This window comes from Mustela nigripes, chromosome 9, assembly GCF_022355385.1.
Source record: "Mustela nigripes isolate SB6536 chromosome 9, MUSNIG.SB6536, whole genome shotgun sequence".
Lineage (NCBI taxonomy): Eukaryota > Metazoa > Chordata > Mammalia > Carnivora > Mustelidae > Mustela > Mustela nigripes.
In genome coordinates, this window is record NC_081565.1 from 22738524 (window position 1) to 22757772 (window position 19249).

Sequence of the window (19249 nt, forward strand, 5' to 3'; positions counted from 1 at the left end):
GAGAAGGAGAAGGAGAAGAAGAAACCAAGTTCTAACTTCTACTCAAGCTCTGTTTAAAGGGCCAGTGGAGACGTGATGGGAAAAAGTGGGATGTGAAGTTCCTTTACATTGCGTACCCTGCCTGTCAATTCAATACTCTAACATTTGAAATTGGCCTTTCAAACATATTAGTGACCAAGAAAAGTCTAAAATTAGTGCTAAAGGTTCACAATAGCGGGAGACACTAAAACATGTTTGCAGCAAGGCCCACTGGAACCTTCAGGCTGTATAGCAAATGACCTTGGTAGGTTGACAATAAATATCTCGTAGGGTCACAATTCAGTCTTTGATTTTTTTTTTCATTCAATCTTCTTGAAAGAAAATGCTGTGGTTTTTAAAATATAATGACAATTTTCACAGCTTGGTTTAGGGAAAAAAAAAAAAACCCTCTAGTCAGGGTTCCCTGCTCATGAATAAGTAATTCAAAGGCATCTTATGTATTAAAGATATGATATTAACAATTCGATTCTGACAGTGCTGCCTCTGTCATACAAACCTTTATAAATGTGACAGTTCCAAAGGGATTCATGTGGCAAAATATGCTGACTGCTCTTGCTGGGACCTTGGACTGACCAATAAAATAGACAAATCTCTGGCCATTCAACCCAGAGCACAAAGGGAATATTAAATTTAGTCTGTCTGGTATAATCTCATAGTTGATTTATTTTTTAAACTCAACATTATCCCAAGTCACATAATAAAAACAATAAGAATAAATAATTATTTCCCTGGAATACAAAGCCAAGAGCATTTTTCAATAGAAGAATAATGATGGCTCTTACCTTATGACATACTAGGATTATATGTTATATATTAAAAAGCGAGAGGGATGAGATGAGGGTGGTATTGGCCCAGGAGTGGCAGATTCATGGAGGAGGAAGAAGGCACCAATGGTGGACTTCCGTATAAGGGAGAAATATGGATATGATAAAGAAGACATTTAAGTCAGTGAGGACAAGAATGAATTAATCAATAAATCACGTTGGGGTAACTGGTTCACCATCAGTAAAAAGTAAAGCCATTCCTATCTTATTTCATATAGAAAAATAAATTCTAGATGGGTTAAAATGACTGAAGGATAAGAAACATCCTAGGTGAATGTTTGAGACGTTCTTTGCAAGAACCACAACGACGTCAGAAATCATAACGTAAAAAGAATGTTAGCTGTGATATCACAACTATTAAAGGTTTGTATGAAAATGTATGTACTCATTTTAGATTTTAATTATTTCTTTAGTTATTCAGGAGAGAGAGCATAAGTTCCGGTGGGGAGATGCAAGGAGAGGGAAAAGTAGACTTCCCGCTGAGCAGGGAGCCTGACATGGGGCTGGATCCCAGGACTTGATCCCAGGATGCTGGGATCAGGACCTGAGTTTAAGGCAGAATCTTAATTGACTGAGCCACCCATGTGCCCCTTTTATGAGAATTTAAAACAGCCCATCTATCAAAATCCAAAAAAGAGGTAAAGGTGAATGTATTCTGGACCTGAATGTTAAAACCATTTCATTTTAATCACCAACTGATGAGGCTTATGAATAAGGGTCATAGAGCGTAATCTATTAAAAACATACTAGAGAAAAAGTACAGAAGAATATATCTCTGTGTGAGTGACATCTGGGTGACCAGTATACAGCTGATATCTTTTTTCCTTTATATTTTCCTACACTTTAAATTTTTACTTTTGGAATGATCATGCATTCCTTTCTCTTACAATCAGCAAAAGAGTAATTCAGCTATTGAAATCACTTACTGGTCCCATATGTGAGCACTTCTTGGAAATTCTTACATCACAAATATTAGAGACTAAGTATAGCTAAGGATCTTGTAAAAAGAAATCTGAGTTTAATTTGGCGAGGACTTCAAAGTGCTTGGGGGTTTCCCAACCACTGGAGTGTAGCAGCTCTTTCAATATTTGGGGTCTTTCATTGCATTGCATAATTTGTTTATTGTCCATATATAAAGTAAAAATATTCCATTTTTGTGGCACTGCTCACTGCACAATCCTACACATTACAATTACCAAAAATATTAATCACATAACTATGTGATTATTATCAAAACTATGGCTTTGCATTCTATTTTTTTTTTTTTTTTTTGGTTTGACAAGAGACCAGTAAATCTATCTAAATAATTTATACTTCATTGCATGAGAATAAAATGTCCATAGACTACTGGACCATGAGAACTATATCTTAATAAACATGAAATCTAATTCTAATGCTTTTCCATTTAACTTTACACTAAGTATATGTCATTTTTTTAGGGAGCATCTCAGATTTTATAAATTAGTGGAAGAAATATTAATTGGTGACATATCTCTTAATATTTTCTACTTCAAGGAACTGCCAGTAATCAATAATGTCTCCGCATGGTCTAAATTTTCTGGAGTCCATGAAAGTGTAACTTAGAGTTATAGACAATGATGATGGTAACTGGCAGCTCTCTAGACAAACTATTCAAAATGGAATATTACATTTAAAGAAAACAGTGACCTGGCGAAGGCTTGGTTTTGAGGGTAGAGAAGCCCTAGAGTTCAACCAGGGCTTCCTCACGTGGAGTCTCTATGTTCCTGGGCAAATGACCTGACCTCTTGAATGTTTCCTCACCTGTGAGACAGGGAAACTAACATCTCTTTTGCGGCCATTACTGAGGGGATGTATTTAAAGTACCAGGCACGTACTAGGTACTCAAAAAAATGACTATCACCGAGGATGGCCAAGGCGATGACACGGCTGCCATGCAGCCAGGACAAAGCTGGCGGAGTCCCTACCAAGAGGCTCACAGAGGAACTATAACCTCAATGAATTTACTACCATCCAGAGGTGAGGCAGCTGAGCTCACACCTGAATGATCACAGGGAAGATGACTCAGGCTATTCAAGTCCCGTCAACCGCTAACTGACTGAAAGTAGAACATATTCTTTTCTGGTGCCTGAAGTGATCATATCTCTCAGTCAGGCACCACCAAAATAACTCAGTTATTTTGGGAATGATGGCCTCAGAACAAAGAGAGGCAGAGTCATGAGAGAAGTTTCACCTGAGCCAAAGTGAGGCCTGATGACATGCCTCACCTACCTCAGACCCCACCTCACCAGAGCACAGGAACTTGGTACCTGCAGTCGTTTCCATTTTTGTTTTCATGGTTCAAGACTAGTGATCTACCCTTGTTCTGTCTACATGGGCTTTCCCCAGAGAGAGAAAATCACAACCCCTTGGTCTCCATTTATTAAACTGTCATCACTTCTAGTTCTTTCTCTTGAAGTTACAGGAAGATGACCTAGGTGAAAGGGCCGGGTGTTCCCTCAGCTAGCCAATTACACCAGCAATGTGAGAATTTTACCAGGATAACCATAAAGAACTGGTTCCCTTGTTTCCAAGTCTCTGAGGGCGTCTCACTGCTTCTACATGCAATACTAAGTCCTTTTACTGTTATTTCTGTTGACTGGATGGCCAGACACATGGATGGATACTGAGCTGGACGTCAGTCCTGAATGAGTCCTTGGTATCCAATCAGGCATCCGGAATGATAAAAAGTGGGAAAAAGAAACTTAATTTTCTGACATATGTTTATTGCCCGACTTTTGGTTCAAGGAATGCAAAAGCAAGGAACCATGTTGAGCTTAAAGGGGAGAGGGCCTGCCTAGTCAAAATAGCCTCTCATTTTTCCAGTCCCCTTCATTAAAAAAATCCACCTTAAACCAAGAACTCCTTTTGGTCTCTTGTAAGGGGTGAATTGACTTTTCTCTGAGCCACAGTCCCAGCTCTGTCCAGAGCGACCTTGAAAAATTCACTTGGTTCCACTAAGTGTTAAGTCCCCCTCTACGCAAGAAGAAAATACTAACTCTAGCCCTCAGTGCTTCCTCAGGAATGGTGTAAGCAGAGAGTAACAGCGTAGGGGATGTACTGTAAGCTCCTACAAAGAAAGGTCTATAAACGGATTTATAAGAGCAAAAATAAATGGGCAATATTCTCAGTATCATGCTGCTGTACTTCCTTTTAAACACATTCTCCGGTTAAAGTGGATAGTGTACTGATAAATATACCAAGCAGATTTAGGTCATGCTGCTATTTGAAATCAGCTTGCTGATCACTCTCATCTGAAGGATTCATTTAGCACAACGCTATCTTCTAGAGAAGAAAGGATAATACAATCATAAAGGCTCATCTTGTTGGAAAGAATCTAAACTATCTACAGCCAGCATCACCCGGAAAGCCAGCCCCACCTTCCCAACCAGCCCTCTGAGCAATGCGAATCTGTACATGAATGTCACAGCAACTTGAGTGGGGCAGAGCTGCAGACGGCATGTAGCAGCTCCCAGCTGGCCGCTGGAATGCGTTCACCGTACTCTGCAAGCCTGCAGAAAGCAACATGCTACAGCCCGTGGAGTCCCTGTGACAGTGACAGAGCTTTCTCGTAGGTTGTAATCAATTACGATGCTTAAGTGCCTTATGTTTTAAAGAAACATAAATAATGAAACATCTCTCTGTCTCTCTCTCTCTCTCTCTGTACAATGGAGACCCAACTGACCGAAATCATTTCAATGCCATCTTTCGACCAACTGCTCATTCAGAGAGAACACTTACAAAATTGTGAAAGTAGAAATAAAATGAATGCATCCCCGGAAATACACAGGGTTGCTCTTTTTTATCAGATCATGATGCTTTTATCTCCCTTTTCTCCATATCAAGAAAGAAAACATTCCGGTGTTTTATCTATAAAAGAACAGCCTGTTCAACGGATCCTTTGGAACCTGTGAACACACACACGCAGGGCACCTGATACACTGGAGAGGCAGCCCCAGAACACTGCCTTTCCCACCATGTGGAGATTCTCGTCCCGTTTCTATATATAACCAGCACATTTCACATGCACACACCAGCTCCCAAACCCGTCCACATGCACACTGTAATCTCCTCCTGCTCGCAGAAACTGAAATGCTCTAACAATGCCCTGCGCTGGAGGAATTCACAAGAAAAGCCCAAGGATGGTTTCCTGACTGGAGGAGAAAGGGCTCGTGCAGTCGGCGGCAGTGCCTTCGCACCAGGGCAGGCTCTGCCCGGCTCTCCGGAGTGTGATCTGCATGTCTAATCATGGAAAAGGTTCGTGGGATAGGCCACTTACCTTGGAATGCTGCAGCAGAAGTATCTGTTCGTCAAGCTGCTGGCGCTTGCCTTCTATTTCAGTCTGCGTCTTTCTTTTTTCCTTGAAAATAAAGAGAGAGAGCCTGTAAGAGTAGGTGGGTGTTGGCTCCAGGAATTTTAAGGCCGGAAGCAGTGGCCGCTGCCACCGCAGCAGCAGCAGCAGCAGCAGCAGCAGCTCACATCTGGAGAGACACTCGCAGACATGCTGGGCACACACGCATGTCACCTGCCCCTCCGCCTCCAGGAGCTTTCTCCTAACATGCCTGCCGTGGGCTCTGCGAGTGGGAGAGTCCCCTCAGTCAGCCGGGCTGCAGCAATTGAATCCAGAAGAAAAGGCGGTTTCCACACACACACACACACACACACACTCACAGAATCATGTTCTATGCAGTGTTAATTTGGAGACAAAGAATAAAAATGTCTCCAACGAAAAGCTAGAGGTGGTTATCGGCTGCAAAGATGACAGAATGTAACCGGGGAGATTCTAAGGTTAGCTTTCTTTTATTGAAATCACACACACAAGTAATCCGACATAATTTCCAGTTTCGTAGGACACATCATTCCTGTTGGATATCACCAAAAATGCAAATTAGATGGGTGGTCTTTGCTGAAACTAGTCTCTGGGTGAGAAGCGCAGGTGGGGCACTGCCGGTGGCTGGGGCTCCCTGAGGTTATGTTAAATATGAAATCTGAAGTTGGTTTGTCTGGATCCAACTCCCAGCTCTGCCTTTTGCTACCTCTGTGACCTCTGGCAAGTTCTTTTACAACCCTGGGTCCAAGCCTTCTCTCACATAGAGAGGAGATCATAATTTGTACCTAAACCTGGGGTTTAGTGGGGTGTGGATCCAATGAGACGGTGATATAAAGGGCTTGGAACAATGATCTGGCACATAGTAAATGCTCAATAAATGTTACTTGTTCTTATGCTTATTGCCATCGCATTTACTTCTAGGTAATGCCTAGAGGCCGGCTCTAAAGGGATGTAATTCCCCTGTATTCAGAGCAAAACCTTTCAGCTGGAGTACAAATTTAATGCTTTTCTCCTTCACATTTCTCAAATGCAGACAATAGACATCACATAAACATGACTGATTTAAGACTAGAAAGGCCAGCCTTTAATAAGAGCTGGCTTGTTCCACATTTTGTTTCCAAAGTGCACAGTGGGGCAGTCTGCCGAGACATTCACTGCCCTGGATTCCTTTCCTTCCCTCACATATGCAGGGAGAAACTTGCTAGACAGACAGAGTGGCATTCTACAATACGACCGCCAAACCCCGGGGAAGACAATAACGCAGAAGGCCGGCTGCCGTGCTCTGTGTCAACAGAAGGCTGTATTTTACGGCGTAGCTGTTTCTGGGGATGGGCTCGCGCCACTGATGATCAAGTCAGCACAGCAATGATTTGCGTTACAACCAAGTTCCTCTGGGCACTGCACAGACTTGTAAGAAATATTAGTTTATTCATCTCCAGTCGCTGGGAGACGTGATATCCACGTCAGGGGTATAATCTCCCCGCCAAAGTGAGGCCCGAGAACTTCACCATTTACCAAAGAACTCTGATCCGGGGCACATTACGGATACTGCTTAAGCCCAGAGTATGTGTCAGAACATATGATATATGACAGTGGATGGCAAAGTGAGGCCTCATGAGAAGAGCCCCCTTCTCCAGGGTCTCGGAAGTGCCAGGTGATAAAGCAAGGGCCTCCAGAACTGGCTACCCTCTCTATAACCTAGCGACTAGCTCCTCAACATTAGAACGACTTCATCATTCGCTTCCACTGGAGGTCAAGGTATGTATGTAGTTGGCCAAATGTAGATCCAGATCCATGATCTAGGATGTCATGGACACAAGATGCAGAGACACCATACTTGAGCACGTGAAACTGTGTGTTACGTGTCTATTACAGACTGAACGCTTACGTCCTCCCCCGACATCCGCATATGAGAATGTCATCCCCAAAGCAACAGTGATTAGGAGGTGGGGACATTTGGGAAGTGGTGAGGTGATGAGAGCAGAGCCCTCCTGAATGGGACTAGTGCCCTTATATGAGAAACCCCAGAGAACGCTTCTGCACCTTCTGCCGTGTGAAGACACAGTGAAAAGACAGTTATCTCTGAACCAGGAAGCAAGACCCCGGTAGACACGGAATTTGCCAGTGCCTTGATCTTGGGCTTCCCAGCCTCCAGCAGGAAACAAATTCCTGCTGTCTATAATGCACACAGTCTATGGTATTTTGTTATAGAACCTGAATGGGCTAAGCCAGTATTCTAATTACATGTCTGGTCATTTGCAAACCTAGGCTTTCCCACCTCTGGGTCTTTGTTCGTATAGAAAATCCTCACTCCGGAGTTACCCACCATGCTAGGAGGGAACTATACCTTGAGTAGAAAAAATATTACCAATGGTATAAGCAGTGAACCCTTGTATGCCCAAGCAGTAGACTGATTGGTGGTCACTGTGAACAGACATGATCACAAACAATGCAGGTTTTAAGATAGTTCATTAAGAATGGGTAGGAATCAGGTAGGTATAAATTAATGGGCGACACATTCCAGGAAAAGGGAGTTGTGTGAACAAGGGTAGAAATGTCCTGGCATGTTCCAGGGATAGTGAGGACGGAAATCTATCTGAAGTGCAGAGCTTGCTCTTCGGAATAGAGATCAATGATTCAAAAGATTAGCTAGGACTAGACCATCGAGGGCCTTGAATGCCAGGTCAAGAGGTTCGGATTTCATCTTACAGGCAATGGCATATTGCAGGGTTCTAAGCAAGAGAGTGATACAGTAAAATGGCATTTTGGGAACATTAATCTGACACTGGTGTATAGGATAGATTAATGGGGGGGATGGGAGCTTTTTCTATAAATTTTCAAACAGTAAATAAGTTAGGTTTTGTAGAATATACAATCTCAAAACTGTGATTATAGTGCGAAAATAGCCTTGGACAATATATGAATAAATGAGTATGGTTCTGTTCTTCTTTTTTTTAAATAAGATTTTATTTATTATTTGACAGAGAGAGTTCACAAGCAGGCAGAGAGGCAGGCAGAGAGAGAGGAGGAAGCAGGCTCCCTGCTGAGCAGAGAGCCCGATGTGGGACTCGATCCCAGGACCCTGAGATCATGACCTGAGCTGAAGGCAGCGGCTTAACCCACTGAGCCACTCAGGCACCCCTCTGTTCTTCTTTTTATTTTCTTTAATATTTACTTGAGAGAGAGAGAGCGCGTATAAGCAGGGGGTGAGGGAGAAGCAGACTCCCCACTATGCAGGGAGCCCAACACGAGGCTTGATCCCAGGATCCCGGGACCCCATAACCTGACCCGAAGGCAGACACCTAATAGACTGAGCCACCTGGGCCCCCCGGGGGTGGCTGTGTTCCAATAAACCTTTATTTACAAACAGAGGGGGCAAGTCAGATTTAGCCTGCAGTCAGAGTTTGCTGGCCTCCAGATGAAAAGATCATTAAAAATCTTAGGAGTAAACTAACAAGCCCATCTTCGCTAAGAGCTGTTCCAATCAGAATGGAAAGGAAAGGACAAGATACAAGAACCAGAACTGGTGGGACTTGGGACTCCTAGGATCTAGGGCGGGTAGGCAAGGCAGCATCCTGGCTTTTAGCCACACAGACCAAAGCGTGCTGGAGTGGGAACAGGCAACAGTGGGAAAGCAGTACTTTCCCACTGGTGCCGTATTCACATTTTCCCTGAGGAAACGCCTTATTAGGTTAAAACTCAAAACCAAACAGTTGTTAACATATACAACCAGGCACCGGCACGAGCATGTTTACATCTGTGCTCCGTCTGCTGCAGACTCAGGCTTGGCCCCGTCCCAGGGACCCTCTGCACATCCGTGGCTGTTGGAGGAATCTTTGATGAGTTGAGTCCCCCTCCACAGTGATGTGGTTAGGTCCTCAGGCCACTACTAACACAACAGAAGAGTTAAGACGCACAGCTAGCCTCTGTATACTATCGGTTTTGAGCCCAACGTCCAGCAAGTTCCAAGAGGGCACTGGTGGGTTCCGGGTATCACCTGCTTGGGCTGCTGGGATCCGAGCTGTGCTTCTCACTGGCTCACCTGCTGCTTCCCAGACTTCTCCTTCCCCGGATAAAGGCAAAACCACTCACTCTCTTCCCACGCCCACTCCAGACAGTTAGACATGATTCCCTTTAGTCTCATTGACCAGAAAACTGTATGTTAATAACTTCCCCATCTGTGTTTTCAGCCTAGATCTCTCTTCTGAGCTCCAGATTCCCATATCCAATGGCCGACGGTTCATACCCATTCCCTCAAACTTAGCACTTCCCTCAACACCATCTTGGCCATCCCTCCTCCCCCAGCCTCACGTCTGTTCTTCCCAGTCTTCATGTCAACCAATGACGTTACTCAAGTCAGAACTGCAGTGATACTAGACAGGTCACTTTTTTGAAAGACCGGTTCCTGTAGGTTCTGCTTGTCATTTTCCACATCTTCTGCTTCCCCAATACAACTTTATCACTACCTTAATGTTCCCTCCTTTATCTCCTCACCTGCACATGTAGAATGTTCTACATCAGTATCTTCAGCTCTCTGGCACTTACCTGTTACATCCAATTTCCATCTGCATTACGGGAAGGGTGTCCTCACTAGTCTCCCTGCTTCTGAGTCTTGGCTCTGAACAAGTCCCTCTGCACGGCTGCCAGAGTGACACTCTCAAATGGAAGTGTATCTCCATCACTTGCCTCAAATCCCAGAATCCCTCCCATTGCCTGCAATGGCAAATACTAAGTTTTCCCTCACTTCTTCATCAGGCAAAAAAAAAAGTACTGACGCACCTGGATGGCTCAGTCGGTCAAGCATCTGAATCTTGATTTCAGCTTGGGCCATGATCTCAGGGTCATGGGATCGAGCCCTGCACTGGGTCTGTACTCAACATGGAGTCTGCTTGGGATTCTCTCTCTCCCTCTCCCTCTGCCCTTCCCTCTGCCCGAGCTTTCCAAATCCATACACACATACATGACATCTTTTTTTTTTTTAAAAGTATTCCTCTTTGACAATATAGTTTAAATATCAATGAAACTAGAGTAACCATCTGCCCAGTCTTCTTTCCCTTCAGAGAATTCACATACCCTCACCGTAAATGGAGCTGGTGGGTATGACAGTCTTAAGTTAATCAGATGTAGCCAGGCGCGTCCCTGCCACAAGGATTTGTGTGTGGCACAGGCTGAGCTAATCATTCTACCTTACTCAGTGCAATACCACTTGGGCCAAGGGCTGGCTAAATGACCCAAGCAGGACCAATAAGAAATAGACACATGAATACTAGGAGAGAAAAGCTCCCTTTCCACTAAGGTTTTAAGCTGGAACAATGCACATCTGAGTGGCAATTTTTCCAAGCCACATGGAAGAAATGCAACCATGTTGGAAAAGGTCAAACATGCAGAGAGAAGCAGAGCTGAAAGACAGAGAAAGAAGGATCCTGATGATACTAATGGGTCCCAACTCTAGTTACCCATGAAGCCAGAACCACCCCTGGTCTTCCGAAATGATGTACACTAACACACCTCCCTTTTGCTTAAGCGAGTGTGAGTGGTGCTTCTGTCACTTGTGACTCAAAGGGTAGTGACAAGTACAGATGCCTTTTCTGCTCCCTTCAATAGAATTCATCACTCCCACTTTCTCTTTTCTCCCTTTACAAGCTGTGGGTCTTTCTGCATTAGCACCCTGAGCACTTCAACACTTACACATTTAACTGTTAACATATCTTCTCCCTTTAGGCAAACTACGTGCCCTTTGAGGACAAAGGTCTCGGCTAATGCAGGGGCACCTGGGTGGCTCAGGTGGTTGAGCATTCGACTCGTGACTTCGGCTCGGGTCATCATCTCATGGGTCATGAGACTAAGCCTTGCGTCGGGCTCCACACTCAGCGGGGAGTCAGCTGGAGATTCTCTCCCTTTGCCCCTCCCCCTATCTCTCTCGCTCAAATAAATAAATAAATCATTAAAAAAGAAAATCTTGGCCAATGCATCTCCAAAGCCTAGAGCATGGCGTGATGAAGACATGTAATAGACAAGTATACCTGACTGGGAAACCTGCTCCCCTCTCATGTTCTCTTTGCACAAATCTCTCACTCACATGCATTTTGAATTTGCTCTCATGATCTCAATGGCAGTAAAATAGGTCACCGAAAACACATTAGCGATCAGTCAAGAGAACCAGAAGCATCTTTCTGTTGGAGACATTAGCCCCTGTGGAATTAATTGTTGCCCATTGTTGCCGTGCATAGAAGAACAGAGCTGAAAAAGCTAACTCTGGGAAGGAATCATGGGAAGCTCATTCTGGGGAGAAAAGCTGGGGTAAGGGGAAATTCCAGGGAAAGCATAATGAGCTGACAGTAGCGATCCATTCAGGAGGGATGTGACTCAAGAGACATCTGGAATGAAGTGATCTCGATTCATTAAGAAGGTTTCCAGATCCCTCTACTATCTGGGAGGCCTAGCAAGTCATTTTCATTGTCTTTCTGTAAATTAGATATTTTCCTGGCAAGTATTTTCTGGAAGTTTTGCAACATTATGAAACTGCAGGCTCTTAGCATAGGAAGGAGCAGCCGTGGAATGGAGCACACTCTGGGCAAAGATGGTTAAAAGTACAACAGGGAGTCACTAGGAAGCCTGCGTTCACCCTTGTGCAGCTAGAGGCAGACTCCCTCCTCTCTCTTCTGCCCGGGCTGTCACCCACGCAAGGCAGTGGCTGGGGAGGTGTTCCAGATGAGTCTGGGAGAAACCTCGAGAGAGGGGAAGAGGCTGAGCAGGGAGGGCAGTAAGGAGCAGAGATAAGGAGTTCCCTTTCCTCTTTTGAGGCCTCCATGTACTTGAGCAGATACTTCGAGCCCCGGCATGCATCTGTGGGAAGGAACCAGAAGACCTACTTATTCAGAGCACAACTGCCTTCAAGAGATGCCAGAATTTAGATGAGAGGGGGGGAAAAAAAGAAAATAAACGTTAAAATTTACATGTTGCAGTCTTTCCTCCAGCTAGTGCTAGATAAAGAGAAAGCTGCTTTGATGGCCTCCCACTGTGAGCCAGAGGGAATTTCGTGTCCTTTTGCTGAGCTCGCACTGGCCTGTCAGTGTCTCTGGGCCAGCTGGTTCACAGGCTTTGAGGTGCAGCGTCAGAGAAAGGGGCAGAGTGCTGAACTGCAGACTCAGACTGTATCAAATAGTTTGCACTTGGAAAGGGAACAAGGCATAGAGCTGATGGGGAAAAATCAGAGAAAAGGAAGAAAGAAATGAAGTAAAAAAAAAAACACCTGAGGTGGCTTGGGGACAGCTTAAAGTTCACCCATTTAAAAAGGAGCTGAGATATTAAGACCAGAAGATCAGGACGAGAGAATCTTGTGATATTTTTATTGTGGCTTATGAAATGAATCCTCTCTGATGCACTCCCAAAGATTCCGATAAGATCACTGGACTTTTCCTCAGACCATGCTTCTTTAAATGTGCCTGGTAGCTGAAATGGAATCGCCAGGATGCCAGCTTTTATAGAGGTTATGCTAAGTAGTAAGGTAATTGTGAAATCGACTTGCAAATGGGGGCCCCCCGTGAGCTTTTTCTATTAAGGAATCAGAATGTTATCTCAGTCGTGGTTGAATTATAATTACCTGTTCAATGCTGCTATAGAACCAGTGTTATTTATATATCTGCAGAAAGAGAAGCAGGATGGTCAGTCTGAAAACTGAGAACTTGAGTGGTGAGAAACAGAACACTCGAGGAGGGGACCGTCCAGCTCCGCCCAACTGCCTGTCCCGGGTAATTTGAAGGTTGAGTTTGCTCAGCGGATGTACCCCTACCAGAGATCAGTTAAGGCTGATCTCAGTGCCCCCTGATATCCAAACTCTCTCTCCTGGCTCTGACTTGAAGGTCACCAATCATGATTCTGATTATATCCAGGCTTCCTCAAGAAGTTAGTTAAATGGGGGTGCCTGGGTGGCTCAATGGGGTAAGCCTCTGCCTTTACCTTGGGTCATGGTCTCAGGGTCCTGGGATCGAGCCCTGCATCCGGCTCTCTGCTCAGCAGGGAGCCTGCTTCCCTTCCTCTCTCTCTGCCTGCCTCTCTGCCTACTTGTGATCTCTGTCTGTCAAATAAATAAATAAAATCTTAAAAAAAAAAAAAAGAAGTTAGTTAAATGGAAAAAGATCATACTTGTTAAGCCCCCTGCAATGTCCGTCTGCCATCAAATGAATAACATGGTGCCTGGGCTTAGGTTGACAAGTGTATTGAAAGCCAAGTTGTTATGTGACTTTCTGATCCCACGAAACTGAGGCACAGAATCTGGCGTCAGCTTAAAAGGCTTGGTCAAAACGACAAGTCAACTACTTTTCCTATAAGCACACCGCTCTGCCCAGCTGTGCACCCATTCAACCTACAGCACCACCATGTGAAGTAGAGAATTCCACATCTCTATTCATTCCCATTGCTTAGGTTGGACCCGCATTCCCATTTAGGTAATTACCTTTTATTAAACAGATTTTTTGGCCTTGAAGTTGCCAACTATTGGTAACAGAAGGAACCACCTGCTTTGTTTAGCTTTTAACAGAAATTATAAAGTCAAGAGAAGGAATTTTAAATGGGAAAGAAGCCACGGATTAGTTCAAACTTCCCTAAGGGTCTCTCTGAGAGGATACTTTAACACCTAAAATTTTAACAAACATTATTCAGAATTTAGATGCAAAATGGAACCGTTAATATAGCTAGACTATCGGTGACAGGTCCCATGCACAACACAGGAAAGTTTTAGTATGAGGCCTTTTGTAGATACATTATAGCCCATATGGATTATATCTTAAGTCTATTTTTAAGAACTGCCCTCAGTGTTACCCTTTAAATAATTATCTAACCATACAGCTATATTTTTGCTTTAATGGTTATAACATCGACATCTTTGTTAGGCATGCTTCTCTTTAGTGTCCTTTTCTGGAAACCAGAAAGGAGAGTGGTCTGACACAGTTCTCATGAGAAAGTAAGATCTGTTTTATGGTATCATGTAGATAAGTCCACTGTGAAGAAAAAAATCATGGACTTTCTACACAGATGGAATGGTAGAGAACTCAGAAAGTCCCAAATGCCAGAAATAACATAACTAAATTCACCCACAGCATGTAATCTCCATATAATCACCCTCAAAGTACTGTGTTATTCCCACCATGAAGCCCCATGAGCACTGAACTAGAAGTCAAGAGACCCAGCTTTGGGTCCATGTTCGACCCCCTAAGCCCTGGGTGACTGGAATGAGTCTGCTGTGTCTGGGCTTTCAATTCTGCACGTGGAAACGGAGCAGGTTGGAACAGCTTCACTGTAAGCTTCCTCCAGCTCTAAGAATCCACTATACCAGAGAGAGCAATGGCTTCACATTCTAGATGGTCACATGCCCTTCTTCATCTCTAAAGTCACACTAGCTAACGTTTACATAGTGCTTACTATGTGCCTGGATTGGTAAATATTCACACTTTTCACCTTCACAATGATCCAGTAGGTTGGGAACAATAATTCTCCCCATTTTACAGAGCAGAAAGCTGAGGTACAGGGAGATACAGAGATGAGGTCAGATGGCTAGTGCCAAACAGAATTCAAACCCAGTATGAAATATGGAAATAAAAAGGTCTTAAGGTCCCATGTGAAATACAATAAAAAATGGAACCAAGCCCATCTCCTGACAGAGTGGGTTACTCAAAAGGTAAAGATGCTTTCTTCACACCTCGTATGAAGTTTTGGGCTTAGGATCTGCCCAGGCAACTAAAATCTACTCATGGAACCAAAATTCAGATCTCTGCTGGTTGAAACTAAGAATAAGGATGTTGGTGGTCATAAAAATATCAACAACAAAAACCATAATAATGGTATTTAAGTTTATTGTGCCAGGATCTCTCCAGTTTTTCATTTAATCTTCAGGAGACTCCCCGCTGAGCAGGGACCGTCCCCCCCCACCATTGGGCTCAATTCCAGGACCCCCAGGATTATGACCTGAGCGGAAGGTAGACACTTAACCAACTGAGCCACCCAGGTAACCCTAGCACACTTTCAAGGAGGTACCTTTACTATCCCGTCCCCCTTTTGATGGATGAGAATAGTCAAAACTGAGCATGAGTGAGTAAACATGTCCAAGGTCATGGGCTAGGCAGTGGCCAAGCAGGGGCTGAAGCCCAGACAGTCTGATTCCTGAGCATGTTATTGTGAACAGACATGTGTTTTGGCTACTAACATTTGCTCAGCTCTGAGAGAGCTCTACACAAGACAACTGGAACACACGACCTCCCCACCTTCGTGCGCATGTGCCAAAACCTTCCAGAACAAATGAGATAGGGAGGATACAAAACACCCTGATGTCAAACCTTTCCACCACCACCCCAACCCCCAAAACAGAAGGCCTTTTACAAAATCTGGGAGCATTTCCCAATTCCAAACAGAAATCCACTGAGGCTAGATTGGAACCTTTAGCAATTCCTGGTGAACCACTACATTCATTTTGCTCCCTTCCTGCAGGAGTATTGAACCGTGTCATAAGGAGAGCAAATGCAAACTAAGTCTCTCCCATTTGAACTTTTTGTCTGAAAAGGACGGTTGCAAAAGGAGGCAGCAGCTGGAAAAGCTCTCAATTTACCATGTCTGGCTCATGAGTGGAGAAACTCTAAATCTGGGGCATCTAGGTATTAGAATGTATCTCTCTAAAATTAGATGACAGGAAGAGTAAGGGGCAGAGGCATCCACTAAATGGACAGTCCTATCTTGGGAAGATGTGCAAGGCCTGCACTTCTTCCTTGGGAAATGTCCCTTAGCCGGAAGCAGAAGTGGACCCTGCACGGACCTCACAGGAAGCAGTTCTCCCACTGGCTGCTTGCAGGTCTCAGAGCAGCAGCCCATGGACCAGTAGAGGGGCTGGGAGGCACCCGAACAGAGCTGCAGTTGTCAGAAATACAAGACAAAATAGTCTGCCCCAAAATAGAACCTGAACACCAATGTGGGGCATTCTCACAAGAGAGGAATGCCAACTCCGAGAAAAGAGCGTCATTGCAAACAGAGACGTACACAACTTTTCTGACTCTTGCCATCCACGTTTTTGTTTGTTTCTTTAGATGTCAATATCCGGTGACCACCTACCGGCATCTGTATCTATTATCTATATCTACATCTACCTGTACCTATGAGAAAACTACAAAGAAGAAAATATAAATAGCCCAGATAATTAGAGCATTGAAAAACACAATACGGGGTGCGCCTGGGTGGCTCAGTCAGTTAAGGGTCTGAGCCTTCAGCTCAGGTCACAATCCCAGGGTCCTGGGATCGAGTCCTACATGGAGTTCCCTGCTCAGTGGGGAGTCTCCCTAAGCTCTCTGTTCATGTTCTCTCTATTTCTGTCTCTCTTTCTCTCAAATAAATAAAATCTTTTAAAAAAATAAAAATAAAAACATAATATAAATCAAACTCATAAATGTGCATGGTGAGAAAATTCAGACAAGAAATAAAATGAATAGCTGAGTCTCCCCATGCCCCACCCCCATTAATTTAGATTTTTTAATGCATCCTACTATGGGGGAAAAAAAACCCCACAAAGTATACCAATGTATTATCCATAGAGAACTTTTATTCTTTATATGAAAGAAGTCATAACATATGCTTCCTGCTTTCCACCTTCCTTTCTTCTTAGGGATGTATTAGGGATTCTTTCTATCTCAGCACATGGGACCCCCCCACCTCATTCTTTGTAACTACTGCTTAGATTTACTTCATTTTACTAGTCCGCTCCTGATGGATTATTTAGGTGGTTCTCAGTATTTTATTTTCTGTTATAAACAGAGCTCTAATGAATCTCTTTCTGTACACATCTTAAATGTATTTTTGTGGCCATATCTGTAGGGTAAATTTCTAGCAGAAGGACCGCTAAGTCAAAGGATTTGGGCACTTAACACTTGAATAGGGCCAAACTGCCCTCCCCAAACTGTTTTCTCTGTGTCTTAAATAATATAAATCTGAGTTGAAAATAAGACTCAAGCAACTCAACAAAGGGTTTTGACAGTTTTCCCCTTTATTAGCCATATCTTTAGTGACCCAGGGGGAGTTTAAATGTAAGAAATGAAAGTTTAAATGAAAGTTTAAATGAAAGAAAATATCCACCGCTTTGTTAGTAAACTGCAAGCTGTTCTTAAACCATACTTGTGTCATCCGTCTTTATCACAAACGATTACTCTGTGTTTTGGGGCTTAAAAGGATACCTTTCAGGTTTATAAAAGCGGTGCTTTTCTCCTATCACGGCTCCATTGGTTTTCTAGGAGGAATCAAATTTGTATCCCTCTTTCTTATACCGTTAATGTCAGAATTAGAGAGCCAAGTTGTGCCTACTTGTCTATAATGAAAGAAGGTTTGTTTCTTCTGCTGCTGCTGTCCTCCATGGTTTAAGAGTACAAAATTATCCATCTACCAAAATAATTTCTAGATGGACTTGCAATGTGAAAAATGAGAACATGAGAAAATACAGTGATGATCTGATTTTAGGAAGGGAAAGGACTTTAAAAACATAAAGCAGAGAAAGAAACCACAAAGTATGAACCTTCGTTATATAACTTCATTACATAAAACTTAAAAATGTGGCTTTTATAGTATCAATGAAATATACAACCCAAAGGCCCATCTGGGATGAAATAATTTGCAATATTTATGTCAAAGGACTAAGACCTTTAGTCAATAAAGGTTCTTACAAAACTAGAAGAGGTGTAAATAAAGCTATGAACCCTGAAATACAGGAAAAAGAACAAAATATAAGGGAAATATTCAACATTATCAGTAACCAAAGAAATGCAAATTTAGCACTGGGATGCCATGTTCCACCTATGAAATGTACTCTCTTGCTTCCTACACACCCTCAGTGTATCCTAAAATACTATGTGTTCTGTTTTGGAGAGGGTGTGAAGAAAAAAGACCCTCTCTTTAATCTCAGTCAGAATTACAAATAAGAATGGTCTTTCTGGAAGGCATTTCAAAAGTTATTGATTGACTTTATCATAAAGAATTTATGCAGAATAAAAATCATCTTTGACATGCTCAAAGATTTTTGTAACGTATATTCAACCTAGAAATCTATATGCAACACCAAAAAGAAAGTCAAATAGCAAGTAGTTAGTTAGTCTTATAAGCCATCCAATGACTTCCCTTTGCATCTGAGATAAAATCAAAGAAAGCCCATCCATAATGCATTGCCTGCCTCTCTTCTGCACCTCATCTTGTCTCTCTTTCCTGGTCACTTTCCACTCCAGCCACATTGGCTTTAACCAGAGATCGAACATCACCGGGGGGCCAGGCAGGTGGGAGGGGGTCTGTGCTAAGTCTGCCTCAGAAGAAAATGAGACTTGGCTTTCCTTTGTCATTATCCTTCCAGGGAACCCTCCAGAGTTATGGCCACGGTGTGGAGCAAGACTCACGATTTCTGGCTACTAAGATCACGTAAGTGGTGCCCTGATCTCCTTCTTTCTAAGCTCTGGCTTCCAGTCTCATCCAGCCCGGAACAAGCAGAAGCCAGCTAGATGCCTCCACATTTTGACCTTAATTCTCCCCCACAGTGTGCAACCCTAGATGACCATTAAGATTACCTGAAGAACATTACAAACTACCAAGCCCAGGACCCACCTCCCAAGACTTTGGTCTCATTGGTTCGGGCCCTGCAGGCTGTGACGGCTCCCAGGTAGTTTTAATGTTAGCAAAGGTGGAAAGTCACCAAAGGGCATGGGACCATCCCATGGTTCACACTGAGAAGCAGTTTCTTTCTGCTCCAGCTGGTTTGAGCTTCCTCATCGTCAGTCTGAAATAAGCTCTTTGGTTATAATTTTGTTGAGGACTCAGCAGAGAGCCGGTCACCTGCCTGTTTCTGCAGTTAAATCCTTACTTTCTTTCCTCTTCAAAACTCTGGGTTTCAGCCAAAGGTCATTGGGGTTTTGAGGTAAGGGCTGTAGAGTATGTATGAGTCCATGTCTCTCAAGAGTCAACACTGCTTCTCTTCGTAGTGTTTACCGTCTTCACCTGCTGCTCAGTTCTCATCCCTTCCTGGGAG

At 43.6% G+C, this 19249-nt stretch overlaps 1 protein-coding gene across 3 annotated transcripts in view; it reads right to left on the minus strand.

Moving 5' to 3' along the window:
- Positions 1-19249, minus strand: part of PALM2AKAP2 (PALM2 and AKAP2 fusion) — a 446352-nt gene that overhangs the window by 253228 nt on the left and 173875 nt on the right. For all 3 annotated transcript variants that reach the window (XM_059411096.1, XM_059411097.1, XM_059411099.1), the window contains exon 3: positions 5161-5241. In XM_059411096.1, coding sequence (XP_059267079.1) covers positions 5161-5241 — 81 coding nt within the window. The remainder of the gene's footprint in view (positions 1-5160; positions 5242-19249) is intronic.